Source organism: Ochlerotatus camptorhynchus, unplaced genomic scaffold (genome assembly GCF_037179485.1).
Source record: "Ochlerotatus camptorhynchus isolate MF236.1 unplaced genomic scaffold, CSIRO-AGI_Acam_v1.1 ptg000367l, whole genome shotgun sequence".
Classification (NCBI taxonomy): domain Eukaryota; kingdom Metazoa; phylum Arthropoda; class Insecta; order Diptera; family Culicidae; genus Ochlerotatus; species Ochlerotatus camptorhynchus.
Window position 1 is genome coordinate 6,235,415 of NW_027040855.1, and position 27,101 is coordinate 6,262,515.

General features: G+C 40.2%; 2 protein-coding genes across 2 annotated transcripts; one reads left to right on the forward strand and one right to left on the reverse strand.

Annotated features, from left to right (window-relative positions):
- Positions 1-3,037: 3,037 nt before the first annotated feature.
- On the forward strand, positions 3,038-4,135 carry cyp33 (cyclophilin-33). The gene is made up of 3 exons (XM_065232285.1): positions 3,038-3,666; positions 3,729-3,901; positions 3,967-4,135. Exons 1-3 carry the CDS (start codon positions 3,088-3,090, stop codon positions 4,112-4,114), a joined length of 900 nt encoding a protein of 299 aa, XP_065088357.1. The 5' UTR covers positions 3,038-3,087; the 3' UTR covers positions 4,115-4,135.
- Positions 4,122-16,302, reverse strand: Cc2d2a (Coiled-coil and C2 domain containing 2A). The gene is made up of 6 exons (XM_065232284.1): positions 15,187-16,302; positions 5,959-7,417; positions 5,607-5,899; positions 5,090-5,551; positions 4,548-5,035; positions 4,122-4,489 (listed from the first exon to the last, which is right to left on the reverse strand). The coding sequence occupies exons 1-6, from the start codon at positions 16,300-16,302 to the stop codon at positions 4,186-4,188; spliced, it is 4,122 nt and encodes a 1,373-aa protein (XP_065088356.1). The 3' UTR covers positions 4,122-4,185.
- Positions 16,303-27,101: the final 10,799 nt, after the last annotated feature.

Consider the following 27,101-nt stretch of genomic DNA (forward strand, 5'->3'; position numbering starts at 1 on the left):
ATTCATCTAGGGATGGCCGACTTTCATTCGAATAATCGATTAATCGATTAACGAACCGAAAAGTAAAATATTTGTAATCGGTTATATAATGCCGATATAAGCATTGGCATCTCCAGAGGGTCATCACCGATCGTTTCAAACATGTGCTGCACTCTCATTGGTGGAAAAATGGTAGTACAGTGAACAAAAAAAATCGATTAGTTGTTAATCGAGTAATTAAAAAATAGGACATCTCTGATTTTGGTGTGATTGTTTTGATAAAAATGAGCGCAAAATTTCATCTCTACTGAGGGGGCAGCAAAACCACAAAATTACCTTGAATACGGGGGGTATTCATTGGATGAAAGGGACCGTGAAAGAGGACACTAAAATAGAAAGCTTTTCTTCCGACAGTTTCATCTTAGTATTCATCTTTGGGTTTACTCTCTACTAAATTTCAAAGCAGCTGTAAAGAAGTGTCTACAAACGTTGTATAAGAGCTTTCACCAAAATAATAAAGCTTGAGTTTAAATATGCATCTATATAAACGTTGTATAAAAGTTGCTTCTATCCGGTTGTTAAGGAGTCATTGAAAAGTGCTATAAACGCTTTTCACCGCTTGCTGTATACAATGATTATTTAGGAGTCATAAAAGAGTGCAACAAACGCCTCTCAGGTTTACCCTCTATTAAATTTCAAAGCAGCTGTCAAGAAGTGTCTACAAACGTTGTATAAGAGCTTTCACCAAAATAATAAAACTTGAGTTTAAATGTGTATCTATAAACGTTGTATAAAAGTTGCTTCTACTCCTATACCGCGTATACATATAATGCTGTAGTTGAACAGGTTCTCCCAACCAGTGTAAACAAGAGTTTTACAGAAGTTGTAATAAACAAATTGTACAGTTATTATTCAGCATGCAGTTGAATAAAATCACAATGGAAGCGTTTCTTCAACAAGAAATTGATTTTGGGTAAACGTTTTACTGAATACGTTAGACAACACCTTTGTGTTGCAGTTGTATAGGTTCTCCAAACCAGTGTACACAAGGGTTTTATAAAAGTTGTGGTGAACACACTGTGCAATTATTATTCAACATGCAGCTGAACAAAATCAAAACGAAAGCGTTTCTTCAACTGGAAATTGTTACTTGGGTAGTGCTGGAATCTGAATTAGCTGTATAGAAGGCTTACAATTAGAATCTTATCAAAGTAAATATTGCAGTAGAATTTTTTTTTTCAATCTCAAAACATTATTTTCCGGAACCCCTTACCTTATGAAACAATAACAAACAAAGATTATTCATTACAGTAGCATTGTTGTTAGCAATATTAAGTTCGACTAATCATTCTAATGAGTGTACGATAGCATCGTTGAAAATTGTTTCAATAATTTATAAAGAACAATCATGTAAGATGTATTTTATTGGGAGCGATGTTCATCCCAGAAAATCATGCCAAAACAAATGTTTGCTGTTGGATTTCTTAAAAGGCAAATCTATATGACTATATAATGATTGGGATAGATATTTTTACAATCTTTAAACCTCAAAAATCAAAGGAAGCTATTCCAATGAGATATACATGTTTTTCTATACTGCAAAGTTAAATGACAGTCCAATAGTTTCTACATGTCTGTTTACACGTGACATATCAACAAACGTCAAACATCGTTAAAAGCAACTCAATTATCTTATATGATATATCTTTTAGTGAGCAATATTCATCATGAAAACAGGTATATTTTACTGGATTTTCTCAAAGTGCAAACTTATATGATTTTCCATTAGTTTCTAGATGTCTGTTCCCACCCATGACATATCAACAGTTTTTCACCATGAAATATATCAGACAATATTCATATACATCTTACATATAGCTAACCACGTTCGAAGCAAAGTATTATCAAGTACTAAGTATGTGAAATTACGATAGAAATCATTCCATATCGCAGTCATAGTTTTTAAGTGATAATCCATTGGAATCTATCAATCATCACATAGAATGAATAAATCTCCTGACATTGCTATGTTATAAGATGGATCCAATAAACGGTACGTGTCGATTTGTTTCAGTGCATTGGAATTGCATATGATTTTCATGCATAAACAAAATTAATGGAATTCATCTGAATTTCACATAACATTTATGCGATCACTTTAATTTTATATGATTTTTCATATGAATTTCTTCGGCCTCATAATATTCATGTGATTTTGTGGTGAGATGTGTAGCTACACGGTGTTTCGTGAAAACCCATTTATGGGTAAAAAAATACCCATTTTCAAACCATGTATGCAGCTGTCAAAAAATGGGGGAATTTTGAAATCATAAAATGGGTGAAAAAATACCCATTTAAAGAATCAGTTCACGGTTGAATAATGGGTAGATTTTTTACCCACTAATGGGTGAAAAAACACTTCGAAATTTCATCGTCTCATTTCCGTCACCGATTCATTGGGAATGCAAACAGTTAAGGCCCAAACGCAATATGGACGGAAGCGGAACGGAAACGGAAAGTTTGACAGTTGTCACAAATTACAACAAGTTTTCAATGCGGTATTATAATATTTCGGAACATCTGCATTTATTTTAAATGTATTAGAAAGTTTTTTTACATTAACGAGCGCTTGCATCCTCCATTTGTAAAAATGGGTATTTTTTCACCCATTTTACGGTAGACTCAATATAAGAAAATGGGTGAAAAAACACCCATTTTTTGACAGACCACCCATTTACCCATTTATGAGTAAACCATAGTTTACCCATTAAATGAGGAGGGGCACTTTTAGAGGAAATGGGTATTTTTATACCCATTAATGGGTTTTCGCGAAACACCGTGTATGTGATCACATGAAAGCTATGTGAAATTCACATGGTTTTCATCCATTAGATATGTGATAAATTTTTTGAGTGTATATATCAAGTCGACATTATAATCTTGTACACAAGTTGCACGCGGTCGCATGCACGGTTGTGTGGGTGGAAATTAAGGTTTTGTTTACGTTTTCCTCAAACGTTACCTGCGACGCGTTCTGGTTGTTTCTGTTTATAAATTATAAGTTTCCAAGAGTGTTTTCTATTAGGTGTCTGATTGTGCATTCACAAAATGTCCAACGATAAACGAACTGTGTACGTTGGTGGTCTCTCGGATGAGGTAACCGAAAAGCTCATAAACGATGCATTCATCCCGTTTGGAGACTTGGTCGACATCCAGATGCCGGTAGATTACGAATCGCAGAAACACCGTGGATTCGCGTTCATTGAGTTTGAGAGCGCCGAGGATGCCGCCGCTGCCGTGGACAATATGAACGATTCGGAACTGTGCGGCAGAACCATACGGGTGAATATAGCGAAACCACAGCGTATCAAAGAAGGCAGCAACAAACCGGTTTGGGCGGAGGATACTTGGTTGCAGCAGCATGCCGGAGCTACCTTGAAGAACGAGGATGCAGGTGGAGAAAGTGGAGAGATACAACCCAAAGAACCTAAAGCTCCAGAGGAGAAAAAACGTAACCCGCAAGTGTACTTCGATATCCGGGTAGGGAGCAATGACGTCGGCAGGATTATAATGTCGCTGAGGGCGGATATCGTGCCGAAGACGGCAGAGAACTTCCGTGCACTCTGCACTGGGGAGCAAGGATTTGGGTTCAAAGGATCGACGTTCCATCGAATAATTCCGGAATTTGTAAGTGGATGGGTTGCGGAGGAGGTATGTACATTAAACTAATCGTTTGTTTGATTTTATAGATGTGCCAAGGAGGTGATTTTACCGCTAACAATGGAACCGGCGGCAAATCGATCTATGGGAAAAAGTTTGCCGATGAAAATTTTACGTTGAAACACACTGGCTTCGGTGTTCTTTCGATGGCAAACTCCGGACCGAACACCAATGGTTCACAGTTCTTCATCTGTACGGAGAAGTAAGTGTGGCAGCTATCTTTCTGGAAATGGTTTCGAATTGTAACTCAACGAGTACATTTTATAGGACTGAATGGCTCGATGCAAAGCACGTCGTGTTTGGCAATGTTATCAGCGGAGCGGACGTTGTCCGAAAGATGGAACGGTGTGGATCGAAGAGCGGTAAGATCAATCAGAAAGTAACTATTGTGGCGTGCGGAGAGTTGAAAGGATAGTGGTCAATAAGGTAGATATTATTGTATAAAACTTCACACACTCTTTTTATTGGGATGACAGAAGCCTTGCGTTACATTTTGGGAATTAATGAAACCAGGAAAATCCATACCGAGTAGATGTTGCTTGGGTAATCCTTGACATAAATCCCCAGAGCGAATTCAGTTTTATTTTCAGAGTTCAGGTGGATTCCGGTGCTCTTCACCTGAGCTATAATTGTCGACAGGTTGGTGTATGCAAGGTTGATGGGAAAACCGTTTATTCTGTAGGATGCAAACAGTTGGTTGAACACTTCCAAGTGCCGATCCGTGTATGTGTCCATGCAAACATCCACTTCCATTCCGGATAGTGCATATTTCAATTGGTCACTGATATATCTGCGAAGGAAAGGCGTATTTTGAAAAGTCGCTTTCGTTTGTTCTCGAACAGACTTACCGATTCCATATAGTTTTACGGTGCGTCCTCCATACGGCAATTTTTTTCATGATCTTTCGTTCAATGGTTTTCTGCAGATCTCGAACACTGAGCGAATTCTTGTACAGGAAATTACCATCATGAATGCAACCGGTCGGTGCATCATGTGAGCGATTAAACAGTGGTCTCCAGTAAGCCGATTTACTAACATCCAACTGCGTTAGAAAAACGCGATTCTCCTTTTGTATGTTTCCCCACACGTTGTTCTGATTCACGATGTAGTAGATTCTAGTCAGAGGGTAATACGTGTCGGTGCTGTTGTACCTCCTTCCGCTGATTGGATCAATGATAAAGTATTCGCTTCCTTCGCGCAGCAAAACAAACGTGCTATCCCCGGTCAGGAGACTATGTCCGAGGATCAGATAAACGTCGTATTCAAGGATCATATAGAAACAGGCAAGCAAAACTCCTAAATCCTTCGGGGATGCACACATTATATTGATGATTTCCTGGAAGTATAGACTTTTATGTAGACGGTAAACAAGGAAAACTTCACCACTTACTCTGTTTGTCAGCCAAACGCCTCCTAACTGGGAACAAGCATCTGTATTGTAGTAGACCGGGATCAACGAGATATATCGTCTTATCATCCGTTCGACGTTTTCATCAACGACAAACGGAACGTTGACGGGCCCAAGCAGTCTTGTGACACATACTCGCTTACCACTGAGGAGAGTTACCAGCGGAAATTTGGCCCTCGAAGGGAACTCATTACGATATTCCTCAAACCATAGGTAGATCCGTGCTTTGGTTTGCTCTAGTTCTATACACTCCAACTCGTTGGTATCAAACTTTGGGATCTCCACGTTCGGTTCTAGATTAATGAATAGTGAAATGTGCGTCAGTTCTCGCATATCCGGAAGGCTCGAGCCGATTAGCATCGTGGTATACTCTGGAGATTCGTTGTCGCTGCGTGTGTATCCAAACAAGATAGGAGGCGTTTTGATCTCGAAGGTGCCTTCAATCTTAAAATAAAACCCATGAGTTTGTCAACATGCTACATACCATTAATTGGCTTACCCTCTGATTCAGATAGATGGTACTTATCGGTATTCGCAACTGTCCAAGCCATCTACTGGAGATCCTCTGATAAACTTCGGTTGATCTTGCGCGATCATCCTCCAGCAAGTCCTCCATAAATTCATCATACAGATCAATGTTCAGGTACCTCCTGATTTGGTCGCTATCGGCATCCAATGGAATTGCCAGCTGCTCATTCCAGGTGGGATTGGTGCCATCGGCTGTGGATGTCCGAAGCACCTTATCCTTGATTGAAATCGTAATGTAAGGCCGTACGTTCGATGCACGAATAGCTGAAAATGAAACTTTCCGAATTAATAAAACGCCAACCTCATACCATAACGAGTCTTACAAAATCTCGTCGAGGACATGTTGCTGTTTCGTCGCCCGGCCGACGAAAGCTGGTGGTCATCCGACCTGCTGGGGATGCCAAACGCTCTCACGACCGTAACTACTACTTTGAACTGATTCACATCGGATACTCGTATCGAAGCCCGGCTCATTGGCGATCGCCGCGAAGGCTTCAACGGTCTTCTGGGTCCGAAAATTTCAAAGAACGCCAAACTCAACGACCCAAACGTGGGAATCTGGTCTCCAATCAACAAATTATCGTCGATCTTGTCCTGATTGATCACGCTACAGTGATTGGTTATGGTGTCGTAAACCTTCTTGAGATACTTTTTCCCTCGATGTCGCTGCAAATCAATCGGATCCGTTCCGAGGGTTTCATCGATTATTTTGGTCTCATCTGGGACCTCGACCTCTCGCTCCAACTGTGGTATAAACTTTATATTCTTATACTTCAAGTTGCTGTAGAATCTTTGACTCAACATGTTCAAACGCTCATTTCCGTTGATCTCTTCCTCCGAACAAAATGCTAGCAAATCTTCGTTGAACACGAAAGGTTCATCCTTTTCTTGAAGATCATCTTTTTCGTCGTCCGAATCCTGTTCCCGTTGCCCTTTTTCCAGTGCTTTCATGAGAATCTCTGCATCGGTGTCATTCGGAGCCAGAGCCTGTTCATCGAACCATTTCTGAATCAAATCCTTCGATAGTTGAATCCGCTTCGGTATGTTTCTTCTCTTGGACGGACTCGGAAAGCTAGATCCTCCCTGCTCTAACCATCCTACTTTCAGGTCAACTGAACCATTCCGGTACTCGCTTGCTTTAAAAAGTTTTCCCGAAGAAAATTCATACTGAACATAATCTCCACCCTCAAACAACTCACCGGAGTCGGGTAGCGGAATGAAAATTTCCGCTATCTTGAGCTTTATCTTCAACCTATTCTTCTCGTACAACTCAATATTCATGGTCTCCGGAATCTTCGTTGTCAGCTTAATGGAAAACGAAGTGTTGAAATCAACCAGAAAGTTGTTCTGAAATTGCCTCGACTTCGTGGACGCCACGTGTTTCCCATCGATGAAGAATTTGATTTTGTAGCGCAAATCCTTCTTCAGATTACCGCCCTCAAAACTACTGTCGGGATCTTTTTGTAGCACCAAGTTAACCAGCGGTTCGTCCGCCGTTCGGAAGGACTCGTTGTAGGATTTTTTGAACTCCTGCCTCAGTCGTGCCATGTCGGGTTTCTTGGGCTTCTGTACGGCCACTACTTCGCCCTCATCGATGTTCTGTTCCAGATCACGGAGATAGGATTTGTAGTCCTGCTTTTCCTTGATGTACAGTTGCTGTTCTTCTTCGAGAGTTTCTTCCAGTTCCGTTACGTAGCGGTCGCTCAAACGGGCGTCGTCTTCCTGTTGGTCGATTTCCTTGCTGGTGATTGTCATTTGGTAGCCTTGGTCTGATTTTTTGTCCTGTTATAAGAGGCTGAATGTTAAACTTTGATTGGTATTTTTACTTGGTCTAAGAAATCAAATTGCTAGTTTACGGTAGGGTTATAGTGAAAGCCAACCAGCCACCGGCCACCCGTGGTGCTGTTGCCGTAGTGGTTATAACAAATGTAAACAGCTGTCAAAGGCGACTCGCATCAAAAAATTTCTTTTTTGAAATTAAAAATTTGCCTTTCTCTGTACGTTTTGGTGATCAAAAAGCTTATCAAATTTTTGGGAAGAATAGTTGTTCTATAAAATGGTAAGTTCATCCCACTGCGTCCTAGCAAGAAGTACGGTCGACTTATTTCGCGCTCCGTTAATTTGGAAGTTTTCTCGCTATTATCTGACGTAAATAATCAGTTTTTTCTCGCTTAGTGATTCCTGGCATAATTCCCGATAAATTTATCAAAAAGTGAGGTTTTTTTTCTGAGAAGAAAGTGTGTTTTCGGCATCATCGGAAGGAAAATTGTTTTTGCGATTGCCAATTCGCCAACCATTTTGCGCACCATCGGAGCGTGGTAACGCATACCTGCACACGGATCATCGTCATCGAGTGTCAGCATCTGCCTCCACATTTCAACCGCTCATCCATCATCGTGTGTTCAGCTGAGTGCCGAGCTTCATACAAGCACACACCAACGAAGACCACGCGGATCGAAGATCATCAAAGCTGCGCGTCGCTCCGCTGCTGCTGTGTAAACGCTCGGTGGTAGTAGTATAGGATTATCAGATAAGTTTTTGTTCTTGTTTCTTTCTTTCTCCCATCTGTTAAATTTTAAGTTTGTGTTTCTGTGTTAGTATTTTTTTTTTCGTGTATTGTGTCCGAGTAATTTTGATTATCGTTGCAGTGGTAGAGCGTTTTTCGCTCCCACTAGTACGGCAAAATGGACATTTTGTCGGAAGACGAAATGGACGTTTTGTCGGAAGACGACACCACTTTGCCACGCGATAACAAGAAGGGTCGAAAACGTCTGTCATCCCAGAAATCAGATGATGCCATCCCTGCTTCGTCATCTCAGTCTGGTAATGGACAGGGACAGATAAGCCCCCGATCGCGAGCCTACCCAGAAGACTCGACTGGCCCATGGGTTGTTTACTTTCAGCCCAAAAAGAAACCTTTGAATGTAATGCAAATTACTCATGATCTGACGAAGCGGTTCTCGGCCGTGACCGAAATCTCGAAGGTGAGGTACAATAAACTTCGCGTTGTTGTCTCTAACCTGAAACAAGCTAACGAGATTGCTGCCTCCCAGCTCTTTACACTCGAGTATAGAGTGTACATCCCAGCTCGTAATGTGGAGATCGAAGGTGTGGTCACCGAAGCGAGTCTGACCCCCGAGATCTTGGCGAAGCAAGCGGTTGGCCGTTTCAAGAACCCCTTGCTTCCCACGGTTGAGATACTGGAAGTCCAGAAGCTGAACTCAGTATCTTTCAGCGAGGGTAAAAAGAGCTTTACCCCCACAGACTCGTTTCGGGTGACCTTTTCTGGTTCAGCCCTTCCTCACTACATCGAGTTGGGAAAACTTCGGCTACCTGTGCGTTTGTTTGTTCCTCGGGTCATGAACTGCCTAAACTGCAAACAGTTGGGACATACGGCCTCTCACTGTGGCAGCAAGGCACGCTGTTGCAAATGCGGGGAGAAGCACGAGGATGGCGCCTGCACAGTCACTGCACCAAAATGCGTGTACTGTAAGGGAACTCCTCATGGTCTCTCATCGTGCCCGGCGTACAAACAACGCGGGGAGAAACTAGAACGCTCTCTTAAGGAGCGTTCCAGGCAGTCTTTTGCAGCAATGCTAAAAACAGCCACAACATCAACCAACGACAAAAATCCCTTTGCTGTTTTGTCTGATGACGAGTCTGACTTTGACTTGGCTGAGGAGGGAGTTTCTTTCAGTTTTCCGGAAGGTTCTGCACGGAAACGAAAACGAATCCGTTCACGGAAAGTTGCAGATAAGGAACCCCAAATCAGCTTGCCCAAATCAAGGAGTGATGGAAAAAAGGAAGTTTCAACTCCTCCTGGTTTCCGCAGAACTGACTATAACCAGAACTTTCCATCTCTCCCGGGGACATCAAAAACCCCTGATGGCCCATTTTTAAGAACAGAAGCCCCTTCTTCATCCGGGTTGTTCTCATTTGATAAAATTGTGGACGATATTCTCAAGTACTTCAATATTTCTGATCCTCTCAAAAGCATTGTTCTGGCAATGCTTCCTTCTGTGAAGACCCTCTTGAAGCAATTGACATTGAAGTGGCCCCTCATTGCAGCAATCATTTCCTTCGATGGATAATTTTCCAAACGAGGTCGGGGATTTGATCACTGTTCTACAGTGGAATTGTCGAAGTCTCATTCCTAAATTAGATTCTTTTAAGTTTTTAATTCACAATAATGATGGTGATGCATTTGCTGTTTGTGAAACTTGGCTCTCTTCAGATATCGATCTTCCTTTTTATGATTTTAACAGTATTCGACTGGATCGTGAGGATTCGCGTGGAGGAGGGGTACTTTTGGGGATCAAAAAGTGCCATTCCTTCTATAGAGTGAATCTTCCACAATTTCCAGGTATTGAAGTTGTTGCATGTCAGGCTATTATTAAAGGTAAGAGCCTTTGTATTGCTTCTGTTTATATTCCTCCTAGAGCCGTTGTTAATCGCAAACAACTTTCAGATATCTGTTCGGTACTTCCTGCTCCACGGTTGATTATGGGAGATTTGAATTCCCACGGTACAGGCTGGGGGGAACTGTATGATGACAACCGTTCTACTTTGATATATGACCTCTGCGACAGCTTTAATATGACAATTCTTAACAATGGAGAAGTAACACGTTTGGCTGGCCCATCCTCGAATGGAAGTAGATTAGACCTCACACTTTGCTCTAACTCATTATCGTTGGATTGCACGTGGAATGTGATCCAAGATCCCCACGGTAGTGATCACTTGCCGATCAAAGTTTCAGTTGCCAGTGGGTTCAATCCGTCGGAACCCGTTAACGTCGCGTACGATCTTACCCGTAATATCGATTGGACAAAGTTCAAGAATGTGATAGAAGATGCCCTAACGTCGGTAGAAGGGCTTCCACCGTTGGAGGAATATAACTTCCTCTCCAATCTGATCTTGGACAGCGCGCTTCAAGCTCAAACTCGGCCGGTTCCAGGAACGTCTTTCCGTAGGAAACCTCCTTCCCCTTGGTGGGACCAGCAATGCACTGAGGTTTATCGTAAAAAGTCCGACGCGTTTAAGCTTTTCCGGAAACGTGGAACACCCGTACATTTCGAAGCGTACTCGGCTCTTGAACGCGAACTCAAGAGCCTCATCAAAGCCAAGAAACGCGGATACTGGCGGCAATTCGTGGACGGATTATCGCGCGAAACGTCGATGAATACGCTTTGGAATGCGGCGCGAAGGATGCGTAACCGGTCTTCAAACAACGAGAGCGAGGAGTACTCCGATAGTTGGATTCTCAAGTTCGCGCGAAAAGTATGTCCTGATTCTGTGCCGGCACAGATGATTCCTCGCGAAACGACGAATTCGGTAGACGAGATCAGCCAGCCTTTTTCAAGAACTCTCACTCGCGCTCCTTTCGTGTGGCAATTCGGCTCCGGGGGCTGATCGAATCAAGTTCAACTTGTTGAAGAACCTCCCAGACGTCGCTAAGAGGCGCATGTTGAACTTGTTTGGTCAGTTCCTGGAGCTTAATATTGTTCCGGATGATTGGAGGCGGGTGAGAGTTATAGCCATTAAAAAGCTTGGAAAACCCGCGTCAGATCACAACTCGTATCGTCCCATTGCGATGCTATCGTGTATTCGAAAATTGTTGGAGAAAATCATCCTTTTTCGCCTGGACAAATGGGTTGAGTTGAACCACCTACTCTCAGATACTCAATTTGGTTTCCGTAGGGGCAAGGGAACGAACGACTGTCTCGCGTTGCTTTCCACTGAAATTCAGTTGACTTTTGCTAAAAAAGAGCAAATGGCTTCTGTCTTCTTGGATATTAAGGGGGCTTTTGATTCAGTATCGGTAGAAGTCCTTTCAGACAAACTCCACGCTTGTGGCCTTTCTCCATTAATTAATAACTTTTTGTACAATTTGCTGTCAGAGAAACATATGAGCTTTTCTCATGGAAACTCTACAGCTTCACGATTTAGCTACATGGGTCTCCCCCAGGGCTCATGTTTAAGCCCCCTTCTGTATAATTTCTACGTCAGAGAAATTGATAATTGTCTAAGTGACAACTGCACGTTGAGACAACTTGCAGATGACGGAGTAGTGTCTATGACAGGGCCCAGAGAGGCCGACCTGCAAGGACCCTTACAGGATACCTTAGACAATTTGTCTACTTGGGCTATTCAGCTAGGTATCGAATTCTCCACGGAGAAAACTGAGTTGGTCGTTTTTTCTAGGAAGCATAGCCCAGCACAACCAAAGCTTCAACTTTTGGGTAAGCCGATCACTCATTCTATGTCCTTCAAATATCTTGGGGTCTGGTTCGATTCAAAATGCACCTGGAGATCCCACATTGAGTATCTGAGACGAAAATGCCAACAAAGGATCAATTTTCTCCGAACAATTACCGGAACGTGGTGGGGAGCCCATCCGCAAGATCTTCTAACGTTGTACCGGACAACGATTTTATCGGTTTTAGAATACGGTAGTTTTTGCTTCCAGTCGGCGGCTAAAACGCACATCATCAAACTGGAACGGATCCAGTATCGCTGTCTTCGTATCGCGTTAGGATGCATGCACTCGACTCATACGATGAGTCTCGAAGTGTTAGCGGGCATGTTGCCACTCTCTGATCGGTTTTCGGAATTATCCCTCAGGCTCCTCACCCGTTGTGAAATTATGAACCCACTGGTGATTGCAAACTTTGAAAAGCTTCTTGAGCTAAACCCTCAAACTCGTTTTATGTCATTGTACTACGTGTACATAACACAGGATGTCAGCCCTTCGCAGCATAATCCCTATCGTGTTTGCTTCTCCGACTTCGTCAATTCTGTTCATTTTGATTTATCCATGACGCAAGAGATTCGCGGAATCCCAATCATCGTTCTATGATTGCTCCGTCAATTTTCGCTGCAAAGTTTGGCCAAGTTGATTCCGCAAGATCGTTCTTCACAGATGGATCACTAATAGAGGCGTCCGCAGGTTTTGGTATTTATAACGAATTTCATAGCGCCTCTCGAATGCTTCATGCTCCTTGTTCCGTATATGTTGCTGTTCTGGCGGCAATACATTATACGCTAGAAACGATCGCCTCACTTGCACCAGATCACTATTTTATTTTTACGGATAGTCTCAGTTCTGTCGAGGCTATTCGATCCATGAGGCCGGTAAAGCACTCCTCGTATTTTCTCATGAAAATACGAGAGCTTCTGAGTGCTTTATCTATAAGATCTTTTGTCATCACCTTTGCATGGGTCCCATCTCATTGCTCGATTCCGTGCAATGAGAAGGCGGACTCGCTTGCAAAGGTGGGCGCTATGGAAGGCGATATGTACGATCGACAAATCGCCTACAATGAATTTTTCTTCATTTATCGTCAACAGTCGCTCGCTAGCTGGCAAAATAAATGGAGTGAAGGAAGTTTGGGACGATGGCTATTCTCAATCATCCCTAAGGTGTCGAAGAGTCCTTGGTTCAAAGGTTTGGAGGTGGGTCGAGACTTCATTCGTGTGATGTCTCGCCTCATGTCCAATCACTATTCACTAAGCGCTCACTTGTTCCGTGTTGGGCTGGGGGACAGTAATCTCTGTGAATGTGGACAAGGTTACCAGGACGCAGATCACATTATTTGGTCATGTGCTGAGCACCGTGGAGTCAGATCCGAGTTGTACGATTCCCTTCGGGCTCGAGGTAGACAACCTAATGTTCCAGTTCGGGATATTTTGGCTAGACGCGATCTGGAGTTTATGCAACTCATATATGTTTTCTTGAAGAATATTAACCATAGATTGTAAGTTTGATTAACCTTGTTTTTAGTTTGTATTTTGTATGTGTGCGTGTGTTTTTTTTGTAGATTTGTTTCTGTAATAATTGTATAATTACAGAGTTGATATAACGTAAATAGGATTAAGTATATGTTTTACAAATAGTGAAATTTTTGAATCATAAATCATATTTCAAATCTCCTTTTCCCTCTCCCGATCCAAACAATTGTCATCCACTAACCTCGAGAAGACCGCGAGTAATCGGTTCAAATCCTTTAATTTTAGATTTAAGACATTTATAATGTATAAAGAAAATGATAGCTTGGCTCTGTAAAGTTTATTCGATTGAACCTGTACAAATAAAGTAATTAACAAAAAAAAAAAAAAAAAAATGGTAAGTTGCTTCAATAATATATTTGCTTGCAATCAGGAAAAACGTTGATTTTTAGACTACGTACGCAAGCTCCACCGCTTAACATTTTCTTTGTTGTTGCAGGTTCGTTGCATTATCCTGGGATGCAACACGCAGAAAAATGGATTTTTGTTTCAGGGCCTAATGTATTTTGTTATTGATTCAAACATATTGTATCACTATTTCAACAAAACATATTTTTGAATCAACGAAATGGTTTTTAAAATCAACAAACAGATTATTGACTCTAAAACCAGTTTGTCGATTCAAAATTATATTTCTTTGAATCAACCGGATAATATATTTGAATCAATACCAATAACATATTAAGCCCTGAGCCAAAAATATATCCATTTGAATTTAATAATCATTTCTCTGCGTGAACGAGGGCGAATTTCCACTTTTTGGGGTTCTGAACTCGGGGAGCAACAAATTTGTGCAGTAGAGAAAGATTGCGTTTACGGAACAGGGACAGAGCGGATATGCTCCCATCATTTTGTCGATGCAGACTTTTTAGAACATAAGTCCTAAAGTTTGTTGTCGTGGGGTAATTTAAGATTAATTTCATGTGACCGCTCCCCGGGATGCGAACTTTGTAGCACAAACCCATTCCCCTCAATTCTTGCTTTGCTGCTGTAGCCCAGACACACAATATGCTAGGTCTCTAAATCCGCTAGCATGGAGTCCCCAACATAATCTAACAATCATACAAAACATAACCTAAATAATATCGGCACAAATGAAGTGACAGACGATTAATTGGTGAAGAAATCAATTAAAATAATGTGGTTCAACGAATAGAATTTTCCTAGAAGCTTGTGCCATCAGCCACCAGATGGGCTAGTATTTTTCTTTTGATTTGCTCAAAGTTGATTTTGAGTAGAATGATCTTTGACAGTGTGCAAAGAGTGCATCATTTTGTCATTTTTTATGCATTTCAGTTTTGAGCAGAGTGAAAGAGATAGAACCAAAACATTCTAGTATATTTGGTGAAAATACTAGTACAATCCAGTAGTAGTGTAGCCATGTGGTACACTGAAAAATTGCAATGGCAGGTTCGTCTCCATAGTCCGTCATTTCGTAGATGAACATTAAAATTCAATATCAGTTTTGATAACTAATTACATGCATTTTATTGAATTAGTCACATTTCACTATCACTATCAACACCACAACCACGATATTACAATATTTTAAACCGAAAAATTTGATTCTGGTTAATACAATGCAAAGTATGTTGGTTACAACAACTTTTTTTCATTACAACCGGTTTTCGTATAGGATCGTCCCACTGTGCGCACTGGCTTGTGTCACAAAACCTTGAATTTTTATTTTGTTTAACCTTGCAATGTGTATCCCGTGTCATGTAAATGTATTGACCAGCATAAAACGCCCACATGTAACTCACCTTGAGATCCTTCCAAATCTCCACTATCTGTTTCTCCAGCTGCCGTTCGGCTTTCGCTTCTTTGTAAATTAGTTTGCGTAGCTCTCGGCGTTGCATCTTGAAACCCACATCTTCCTGTTCCGTCTGTTGATTTGCTTGCCGCAAGTCGTCCAGCTTGTGCTGCAACACGGGAATCACCTGCAATTTTCTGTTCGTATAGTACTGCCTGTAACACTGTTCCAGCTTCAGTCTCATTCGCACGATCTCGTCAAACGATGGGTGATTCTCGAAGCGTAATTTCCCAATTAATATCTTCACCGTTCGTTCCATGGGCAGTTGTTCTGCCGTTTCGGACATTGGCATCGGCTCCACAAAGTATGGCACGAACTTTTTTCCGCAAACTCCCTTTACCCGTTTGTCGGTTATGAAATTCTGCAGGTTGGCCAAATCGCCACTGGCATCGAACCATTGCTCTTGCTCTTCTTCGATCAGTCTGTTGATCATACGGGATTTATTGGCTTTGTCGAGAGAAGGCTTTGCGGGAATGCTCACTTTACTCGCACTCTCCGTGTCAGAGTGGATAGTGACTTCCTCGAGAACTGCCCTGGTAGCTGATAGCGTTTTCGATGGAATGAAGAGTATATTTTCATCGTCAAAGGTAATTTTTCCTAATTTGTACTGTTCAATCACCTTATCCTCTTCGGGTTGCACGAATGACGAAGCCAGGTGTGCCGGCGAGTCCTGAGCATTGGAAATGGTTTGAATTGAGGGTGACTTTTCATGCGGAACGGAATCGGGTTGCGTATCCTCCTCGAGTTGCTCGTGTGCATCATAGTAGACCTCCGGTATGGAATCTACGAAAAATAGCACTTCCCGCTCGTAGTCATTCAATCGGTTGCCTTGATCGTCGATTCGGAAGCGCTCCAATGATGTTTTGATTTCCTGCTCCTCTTGAATGTAATCAGGATTTAGTTGCGGTTTTGGTTTTCGCACGATCGGTGGAGGTTCGGTTGGTGGGTCAGGTGGGGCTGCAATATTGGGTTGGAGTTGTTTCGTGGCTTTCGATTGCGATTGTCGTTTCCGGTGGCGAGCACGTGTACGACGTTTCCGGGGCGATTTTGGCTTTAGGTCAGCCATTATGGGATAGAATTGTACTTTTAGTTCCAAACTGTTTAAACTGATGCAAAGTTAACGTTGAGTGTTTAATATGTATATTTGTTTTTGTTTTGTCGTGAAGTGCCGATGTTTGTCCTTGTAGGTTGCTTAGCACCCGTTACGTTACCACAGCGATGACGAATTTTGGTCATACCTAATGGCCATTGATACCGTTCTGATTCATATTTCGAACACTTTATAATTATATATTGAAATACCTATAGACCAATATGATATAAACATTAGAAATAGATCACGCTTGTTCCTTTAGTCAGTCCCCGGTTTTAAAATCATTTATTATAGGTATCACTTCTGAATGGCAACAATGCTGGCGAAAATATTAACACGCTTCCATTATTCTTAAAACATAGAGTGTCCGAAATATGAATCACAATTTTTTACTGTGAAAAATGGAATTCATGTTTCGGGAAAGACAGATTTTTTCCTTCATTTAATAATTTCATAATATTAAACGGCATTAAACATGAAATCGAATAAAACGTAGGTATAATAAAGGAATAAAATAAGATTATACAGTGATTGCTATCGTATGTAGCTTGAAAAACCATATACAAAATTGGGTGTCCGAAATTTGAATCTCCTTAAAGACAAGTGTCCGAAGTTTAAATCTTGGTAGCCCTAATTAAATAACACTTTTTTTTTCGAAAAGGTTTGATGTTTACTTTAAAATATCATGTCAGATAGCTCAAATTTATGGATACTTAGCAATGCATCGAAGAAACGACACTAAATAATCTGTTACCATTAAGTATATGTCCGTTTTCAGCAGCACATGCCGTAAGTGTCCGAAATATGGATCAGAACGGTATATTAATTGTCATGCGACGTTTTGTACGATTTTGCTTCATTCATCTTTTGCAGCTAAGAGCAACCGTACCAGTCGTTGCCATTTGCGGCACTATTTTACTTATGCACAGCGTTTCCATTTTGGCTTAATCACTCCTCTCAACACCGGTCGTTGCGATAAGAGTCATAATTTAAGTTACCGTTTTCCACACCGGCAAAACAAACTTTTGACATAGTTGAAGATGCTAATTTCAAATAACAGACTGTAGTGGTAATTTTTATACGATAGATGGACTAGATGAAAGCATAGAGTTGATAGTTCCGTTAGAGTACGGCAGTGTGAAGATTGCATATAGATATTAGAACAGCGAGCTAGGACAATTTTCAAGGAAGTTACAAATCGGTTTTTTCATCTCTCTTTACCAAACTCCCCCTTTGGAGAGGGATGGTGAGGGGTGTCCCCCCCCCCCCGCCCTCACTGGCAAAAAGAGATGAAAACCGACCGCTCAAGTACCAACTGCGTGTTTGAAACAGTTCTACCGATTTTTTACCGCACTACGGTTGTTATTTGAAGGAAGGCATCGTAGGTTTGGAAATTGCAACTATTGTTTACCCCTACCACGATATGTGCTCCTGTCATCGTCGACTTGACGATCTCGAGGGGACACGGGTGGGGTAGGTGCTGCAACTGTACCTTTGGACCATTGACAGTAATTGATGTAATATTGTGTATGTAATATTTTTGGAATCGGTCAACTGGTTCTGGAGATATGGCCGGAATAAGTTCCAGGGTATATGGAACATGGACCTAATTTTGACATGAAAGGAATAAAACCTATCATGGCACACTTCACATTACTTCCAAATTCGATAACTAGATCAATAACAAAATTGAGTGCCTTGGACCACATTGGCGACTTCCGGGCATGTTCTGGGTGCCCCCGGGGAATTTAAGGGCTTAAAATGACAGAATATCAGAACTCAATTCCGCTTTTATAGTTTTTTTTTCTCCTAGGAGTTTTTTTTTCGGAAATAAGTTTCGGTTAGCAATTTTTAGTTTGTTAACATTTTATTTCAAGTTAATTCACACACATAAGGTGTATGAGAAGTGCTTAATGTAAATTCATATTAACAGATTCTTTCGGCGCTTTCGTGGTAGTTCGGAAATTGGTGGTTACCCTTTCAGCCAGCCTGACGATGGAAGTCCTCCTTTAAATTTACGCCCAACTAGTGACTCAAGGTCTTTAGCAGCTTCCAAGACCCAACCCAACAAACAATTCAAAGTCACAAATAAGCATACACATTGAATAAATACTGTATAGCAGTGTTCAATGCTGAATAAAACAGGATGTCGAATTATGTGCTGAAAAAAGCTCATTGAGATCGATAGATGCGCTTTTATTCTGCCGTTTGCTCTGATATGATTAATTTCCTTATTTAAAGCTTTATAAACGTTGACTGTCTTTCTTATTCAGAACCAGAAGTTTGATCTACTAACAAACTGAATAAGTGTAATTTGCACATACATTGTCGCTTTTATTCGACTGTTTTCAAATGATTGAATAAAATGCTTTATTAAACGTCTTATAAATGTTTTCTAGCTCCATTATTAGATTTCAATGCATTGCTTTATAATATTGCTGTATAAAGGTGAATACACTCAGCAAAATAGCTCTTATACCACCCAACAAACAATTCAAAGTCACAAATAAGCATATATATTGAATAAATGCTGTATAACAGTGTACAATGCTGAATAAAAAGAGTTGTCGAATTATGTGCTGAAAAAGCTCATTGTTCCACTGTTTGCTCTGATCTGATTAATTTACTAATTAAAAGCTGTAAAAGTGTTAAATGTCTTTCCAATTCAACGCCAGAAGTACGATCTAATAACAAACTGAATAAGTGTAATTTGTACATACATTGACCCTTTAATTCGACTGTTTTCAATTGATTGAATAACATGCTTTATTAGACGTCTAATAAATGTTCTCGAGCTCCTTTATTAGATTTCATTGCATTACTTTACAATATTGCTGAATAAAGGTGAATACAGTCAGCATAATAGCTCTTATACCACTATGCGTCCATGTTGTAATCACATGATTTGTAAATGCTTTATAAACGACGTATTAGATTCATTATTCGACAACACTGATTCAGTCTTACAACAAGGCGAAATCAGTAGAGTAATGGTTACCGTTTCCACTTTCCAATTAGAAGGTCGTGAGTTCAATCCCAAGCTCAACCCTTTTTTTATTATTTGTGTAGAACATAACTAATTTAAATAGTAATCATCGATCACATGACTAACGATAGTGAATGCACAGACAAACAGACGTAACTCTTTGAAAAACTTGTTCTTGAAAACATCGTATCTCAAAACATATAACCTCAGTAGCGACATCTCTCTGGCTTCTCGCGGAAAACAAGCTTGCTCGCTAACTCGTAAACAATATTGCATAAAAGTTCTATAGAATATATAGAAACGTCAAAGTTATCCGATGCCAGCGCTGCGGCGAGTAGTTCGCGGAACTGATAATATTCAAATCAACCGTTAAATGCATGAACGAAGATACACAATGAAGAGTTACGTCTGTTTGTCTGTGGTGAATGCATTGATCTAGTTTAAAATATAACCGAGCATCCTTTCTTTCGACTTGGAGATGTGAAGAGGCAACATTGGTCTCATTTAAAACAACGATGAATGAATTAATCATTCCCATAGGGCCTTGAAGGAGCTAGTGTTGCGATCGGGTGTGCTGATAGGTATTTACTTGCATGCAAGCTTTTATAGATTATTGAGTTGCCCATATGATGAATTCTGATTCTGATAGCTCAGATGACAAGGCAAGCGGCTGGTGATCGGAAGGTAAATGGTTCGATTCCCATACAACGGCATGTATAAGTATTTAATAAATTTTCTAATATCTGTGTGGTGCGAGCCACGTCAGAAATATTGAAATACAATACACTTAAGAAACACACACACCCTTCCCTTGTCCCAGTCCCCCCTGTCCTCTTATTTTCGGGTTTATTTTCCCACAGTTGAATAATCGTTTAATAAATGTATTATAATGTCTAATTAAACGTTACTTCACATGATAATCAAACGTATACAGAGCATCACTGTTTTAAGGAAGCAGTGATGTCTAATAAACGCTGAATAATCAATAAATTTATCGTATAAACTCTGTTACAACTCTCATATAAGTCGAATAAAAGCTTCTCGACATACCTTATACAACACCAGTAGTTCAATGTTGTGGTTGAATAAATTCTCCAGATTTGTGTGTTTAGTTATTTTTTCAATCGAAGAAACTGATCACTCGGCCAAAACGAAATCGAATTTCAAATCAGCTGCGCATGAAGGATGTACACAAACCGAAGCGCACCTAGCGGCCGTCTTAGGAAACACATAGGTCCAACCATCATCATGCGTAGGTCCAACCATGATCATATTTATCTTTTCGAATTTCGTCAATTACTCAAACATTTTAGTGAAACCAATGGATAAATAACGTACTTACGTGTTGTTTACACCTTAAAGCAGTATTTTACTGCATGAAAATAAAAATAAATGTAAAAAATATTCCTTTTTTGTATGTTTGAAAGTAAGGCATGATGACGAGCTAATGCGTGGAAAGTGAACTGTTTTGAAAACACATTAAAACTCAATTGTTTTGAAGTTTTTTCAATAAAACACCCATGCAAATTGAAGAAAAGGAGTTTTTTTATGATAGTAAAGTGATCTTTGAAAAAAATTAGCGAAGGTTGACTAAACTAGCGATTGAAAAAATAGGTCCAACCATCATCAGTTACCCTACATTCAGTTGACGTTGAAGAAAGTGACAGTCAGCAATGGAGCAGATTCGTAATAGGTTTTGAGGTCATCTGCATATGATAACCGAGGAGCTTCGATGACCAGATGCACGTCGTTGAAGTACAGTATAAAAATTAACGGTCCCATGTGGCTTCCCTGAGGTATACCTGATGTGGCGAAGAAGCTAGCTGATCTGCAATCTCCTATGGCAACCTTTAGTTGCCGACCGGTAAGATATGATCGAAGCCAACTCAGAAGATTACCGCATACACCGAGCCTGCCGAGTTTAGCAATCGCAATAGCATGGTTCAACTTGGCGAATGCTGCGGATAGGTCTGAATAAATAACGTCAGTTTGAACCCGTTCCGACATGCTTTCGGTTATATACGATGTGAGACACAGCAGATTGGTGGTTGTAGAGCGGCCGACAGTAAACCCATGTTGATCAGCACTCAAATACTGCTTGAAATGGGACAGCAACGGTTCCATAATCACTAGCTCGAATAGCTTCGAAACGGCACTTAACGATGTAATTCCTCGATAGTTATCCACAGCTCGTTCCTTTTTTGTGGACGGGAAACATGTGCGCAAATTTCCAGCAAGATGGAAATATGCCACCTGAGGAGAGACATTCGGAACAGGCGAAGAAGCGGAATTAACAAGCTAGCAATATGTCTCTTCAAAAATACAGATGGAACTCCATCAGGTACAGGATTGAAGGATGACTTGAGCAGAGTCGCGGCCTTAGAAATCATTTCTGCATTAACATCAATTGCACCCAGCGTTTGATCGTTTACTGGAAAGTTCATGGCAGCCAGGTTAATATGGTCGTCAGTTAGTATCTCATTAGTGAATACACTGGCAAACTTTTCGGAAAAAAAAACTACTCCGTTGAATTCCATAGACGATGGGAGGCCGGATTCCCTGCGTTGCTCGTGCACGTAGTTCCAAAAGGATTTAGCTACAAGGACACCTCCACCATATGATTTACGGCTGTTGTTTGGATTCCGATCGCAACGAAAGACCTCGTAGTCAGGACCGAAGATTTGACTGGAAAGTGTTCGATAATCGATTCAACATCAGAATTCATTCCACCACGCCGGTAGAAGATCACGACGTCCTGCTTGCGGCAAGGAATCGAACGACTGCTCTCCCTGGAAATCACAGATACATCAGGCAATAACTGACCATCATCAAGTCTCATTGGATACTCGCCATAGTTAGTGGGTTGGAAGACCCCCTCTCCACATCCGACAGCAGGTCCGGAACGACTATGATGAACGAAGGCTGCTGATGGCAGGACTGAGACGGAGGGTTTAGGGGCTTCCATGGGGCTTTCTACGGCGCGTTCCGGGTTTCCAGGATTGGGAGTTACAGAGGCATCATCACAATGACTAACATAGTCAGAATTGCTGAAAATTTGATCGGCATCAGGCAGTGAATAGTCAATATATTGATTGTACTTGCTTGTAGCGGCAAGGTGGAAGACTCCTGATTCATATCCAGCCACAGGTCCAGGACGACTATGCTGAACGCTGGCGGGAATCGGTTGTGTTGTGTTGTGTTGTCAGTAAAATACAGCTATACAAATCAATCATCTCTTCTCACTAGTTTAAAATTTAATTAGCTTAAGAAATATTTACCGGGAAATGTTGGTTATTCGTTTGTCCAACAACCTATTATTACAAACATATATCAACTATATTAAATATACTGGAAAACATTAATTTTCAATAATTGGATCGAATTTCTACTCATAATCCTGAAATATTATCTATGGGGATAACGCCTAAAGTTATGCAGTTGCTGCGTACACACTAGTGGAAATTAATATAAGGACACTTTAAGGCTCTGAACCATCTGGTGGATTATTTTAACTTTTGGTTAAAATTTGACATATAGAAAGTTATCGATTAACCCTGCTAACAGACAAGAAGTTAAATGTTGAAAACTTTGGCTAACTTCTTCTCGAAAACCGGACCGACAGCACAGAGATTTTCGAAAATAACTTTCGAAATGTCACTTTTAATCACGAGTTGAATTTAACTCGGCAAATATTTCAAAGCTTAAGCGGGTTTAGTCCAACGAGAGCAAGTTGACTGTACATACATTTAGGCGTTTTCCGTGCTAGTTTCTGTGTATCCATGTCAGTTACAATCAATTATTGAAAGAGATGAACTAGCCTCAGGCTAAAAATCTCTAAAATAAAGAAAAAAAAAAAAAAAAAAAAATCAATTATTATATAACCTACCGATTGGGGAGCATGCATTAAGTACGTCACACGATATTCAGGAAAAATTAACCTCCCCTTCCCCCTTTCGTCACGTTATTCCTATACCACGCATTGGTTGTCACACATTTAAAAAATAATCCTCCCCCTTGATGTACCTAAAGGATCGCTCCTTGGATTGCGGGAAAACTGTGCAAAAATCATGTCCATGATTATTTGAACTAGCTCATTGGTTATTTTGGTGCCACAATAAATATAGGACATGAAGAATCATGATTAGAAAATCAGCCATATACGGGAATACGTAAAATAACAAAAGCGCGTGTTTAGCTGTGGAACAATTCAGTGCCAACATTTCAAAGGGGCGTAATTGCATTTGTAAACAATGGCTTTAGCCGTCAATTTCTCGCGAATAAAAGCTCACTCATGAAAAATAATGACACCAATAGGTAGAGGAATGTTTCCTCTACCATCTAGCATTGTTATTTTGAAGGAGTGAGCTTTAAGGTGCGAGAAATCGACAGCTAAAGCCATTGTTTACAAAAGCAATTACGCCCCTTTGAAATGTTGGCACTGAATTGTCAAATTACCCAAAGCTGTAGGATAAATCTCATATTGAATTTATTATTTTAGTTACAGTCAGTATGGAAAGTTTTTACATTACCCATCATAAATGTTAGTCATATCTTCGATCAGGCCCTCGTAAATAAGTGAAGTTTGGGAACGGAAGAGTACGCCAGAATTAAAGAAGGATGAGGTTACCCAACTAACAATTTTAGCTGCAGACTAGCTTATACAGCCAATATTTCCCTTATGCAGCTAGTTTTTGGCTCTATAAGCTGAGCTGCAGCTTAAATTGTTTGTTGGGTAGCCTGGTTAGGGAAAAGTTGTTTAGGGTGAGTTTAGCATTTGTTTGTTTTCGGTATAGGGTGGGCTATTGTAGCTTCTAACTTGGTACTAGCTTGGTTTAGATTGGGTTAGGTCAGAATTTACCCGAAACTTTATTTTAGTCGATAAGCATAGATGGCATTGGGTAGGACAGTGACATTTTGTTCAATTGGAGATATATAATGGTTTAGAAATATTGAGTTCTATCATCTTAGATTTTTTTGTTAATAACTCTAGCATTTGACTAGAATTAGAAACTATTTTTCGGACGCAGACAACTACGACTAGTATTCGAATACCGACTTACTTTACCCGTAATATTTTGTTAAAAAAAGGCTATCGTGCAATTACCCTGCCCTTTGGTTCAGTGAGGGTTAGGGAGCGTTCTGTCTGGTTGGTCGAGGCAGAATTTATGTGTGAGTAGTGATGACGCAATTAACTTTAAAAGGTGCGTTTCACATTTCACCTCATGTAGTTCCAAATAGTCTGAATGAAATGTGGCACTTGCGAAGATCATTTGAATATACGATATGACAGAACATTGATATTATTTGTATAAAGCACAAGTAAATGATTCCAGAAATTAGTTAAGATAACATATCGAAAAATATGTTAATTGTTAGTCATAAAATTTGGTGTTGCATTGAAATACTTTAAATCGTAAAATTAACAGTGCAGGGATATCAAGTTCACTTGTGAACAAGAGAAAGATGGGGTGTTACCGTTCTTGGATGTTTTAACAATTAGTATCTCTACTTCACTGACATTTGAAATCTACGGAAAACCGACACAAACGAGACGGGTTATACCAAACACTTCCAACCATTCTCACGAACATAAAGCGGTTGCTTTTCACCACAGGATCCATAGATTAGAGACTTAACCACTTAGTGTAACAGGAAAGAAAAAAGAGTTAGACTATATATTCGAGACAGCTAGACTAAACAGATACCCAAGAAAAACCATCCAGGCTATAATTGAAAACCTCAGAAACAACAAATATAAAAGAGCATTGACTACATTAACACCAATAAAAGATAGCCTACGACGAGTGTCTGTAGATTACGACCATAACCCAACCAGGCCATTATGAAATAAACCTGGAAAATTTGGCATTGACATTGTTTTCATCAGCAGAAACAACCAACTAAAGATGAGATTAGGAAACACTAAATACCCAGTTAACGACCTAGGAAAAGCAGCAGATACATAGGGCAGACAAAAAGAACTTTAGACACAAGATTTAAAGAACATTTAGCAGGAGTGACAAAAGCTACTAGGGACACGGAAAAAGATATTCATTACCATTTCAAATCCAAAGTGGCTGAACATGTATTTACTGACACACATCGATTTTTTTACAGTTGTCATTCTTGCATTTATCGCAAGGATCCGACTCTAATCGTAAGGTCCCGCTATTTATGTTGGAACACCCTCCAAAGGCGCGCCCCTTTGTCAGTCAAAATTAGATTCCTTAGCAACAAAATTAAGGAATGACACCGATAATGACCATGCCTCAGAACCCTAGTCTTAACCACTTCAAACTAGGGAACAACGAATAGAAGATTAGGAATCACATAGATGAAGACTAACTAAATCATTTTTTCCTTGTTTCAAGATCATCCTCGGTGGGGCTAAGCCGAATATTGTCACTATCGATAAGACATAAAAAGTAACAAGGACTAAGATGTGTTCCTTGGATTACTGAAAAATCCTGTTCCCCTATTTTGAAGTACTCAGGACTAGGAATCGGTGGTAGATCTTACATCCCGTAACGTACCACGAAAAAGTGATCTACCCACGTTACGGGGCATGATAGGTTTAGTTGCAATTGCTTTTTAGGCATATCATCAACTTGCTAAACGGTCGAAAAAAGTCATTTCCTTAAATAGAATCAAGAAATAATAAAAAAAAAAAGAGAAAGAGCTAAGATTACAGATAACAGTAATACAAGAAACTTAGTATCTACTAAATCTAGATTGTGTAGGTCGTTAAACAGGGTCGATAAGTATAGCAAATCATCCATCTCTACTTTTTATTTTCTCACCTTTTAACTACAATCACTGTTACTTTGATTATCTTTTATCGAAGACAACAAATTAAGAAGACTGGCAACTCTTCCATTTTCAGACATTTTCAGGCTATGAGACAGGTACAATCGCGTCATCTGCCGCTAAAAGGTAAATGCTTCGAACGAATTTGATAGCAAAGATCAAAAGGTCCTGGACCCGACGGAATTCCTACAGTATTTATTAAATGTCTAGCAATGGAACTCACTGCTCCATTGTTTTGGCTTTTTAATATGTCCCTGGAATCCGGAACCTTCCCTAAAATTTGGAAAAGCTCATTTCTAGTACCTATCTTTAAATCTGGTCGAAAATCTGACGTACGTAATTATCGTGGTATAGCCATTATCTCTTGCATTCCTAAGCTTTTCGAGTCAATTATCAACGAAAAATTATTTCTCCAAATCAAAAATAGAATTACTGACATGCAACACGGCTTTTTCAAGGGTCGTTCGACCTCGACCAACTTACTTGAATTTATAGACTATTCATTGAATGCAATGGATAATGGAAACCACGTAGAAGCTCTCTATACAGACTTTAGCAAGGCATTTGACCGCATTGACATACCAATGTTACTCTTTAAACTGCAAAAAATTGGAATTAAGTCAGGGCTCCTGAAATGGCTTGAATCATATTTAACTAAACGCCAACAAATAATTAAATTCAACGGAAAGAAATCGAGCCCAATTCAAGTCACTTCAGGCGTCCCCCAAGGCTCTCATTTGGGACCTCTCCTTTTTATTCTATACGTAAACGACATATCTTACATTCTCAAAAAACTTAAATTGCTTATTTATGCCGACGACATGAAGCTCTTTTTGGAAATAAGAAAAGAAGAAGACATCAATATATTCCGGAATGAAATACACATATTCTACATATGGTGCAAAAAAAAGTCTACTAGAATTGAATGTAAAAAAATGTAACTTAATATCATTTAGTAGAAAAAGAACAACTTCAAACA

Bases quoted from the DNA above. Each gene is read 5' to 3' on its own strand.
- cyp33 (XM_065232285.1), top strand. From the start codon at position 3,088: ATGTCCAACGATAAACGAACTGTGTACGTTGGTGGTCTCTCGGATGAG. The intron at 3,667-3,728 runs GTAAGTGGATGG...TTGATTTTATAG, and splicing joins ATCGAATAATTCCGGAATTT to ATGTGCCAAGGAGGTGATTT. The intron at 3,902-3,966 runs GTAAGTGTGGCA...TACATTTTATAG, and splicing joins TTCTTCATCTGTACGGAGAA to GACTGAATGGCTCGATGCAA.
- Cc2d2a (XM_065232284.1), bottom strand. From the start codon at position 16,302: ATGGCTGACCTAAAGCCAAAATCGCCCCGGAAACGTCGTACACGTGCT. The intron at 5,552-5,606 runs GTAAGCCAATTA...TTTTATTTTAAG, and splicing joins CCATCTATCTGAATCAGAGG to ATTGAAGGCACCTTCGAGAT. The intron at 4,490-4,547 runs GTAAGTCTGTTC...TTTCCTTCGCAG, and splicing joins CGTAAAACTATATGGAATCG to ATATATCAGTGACCAATTGA.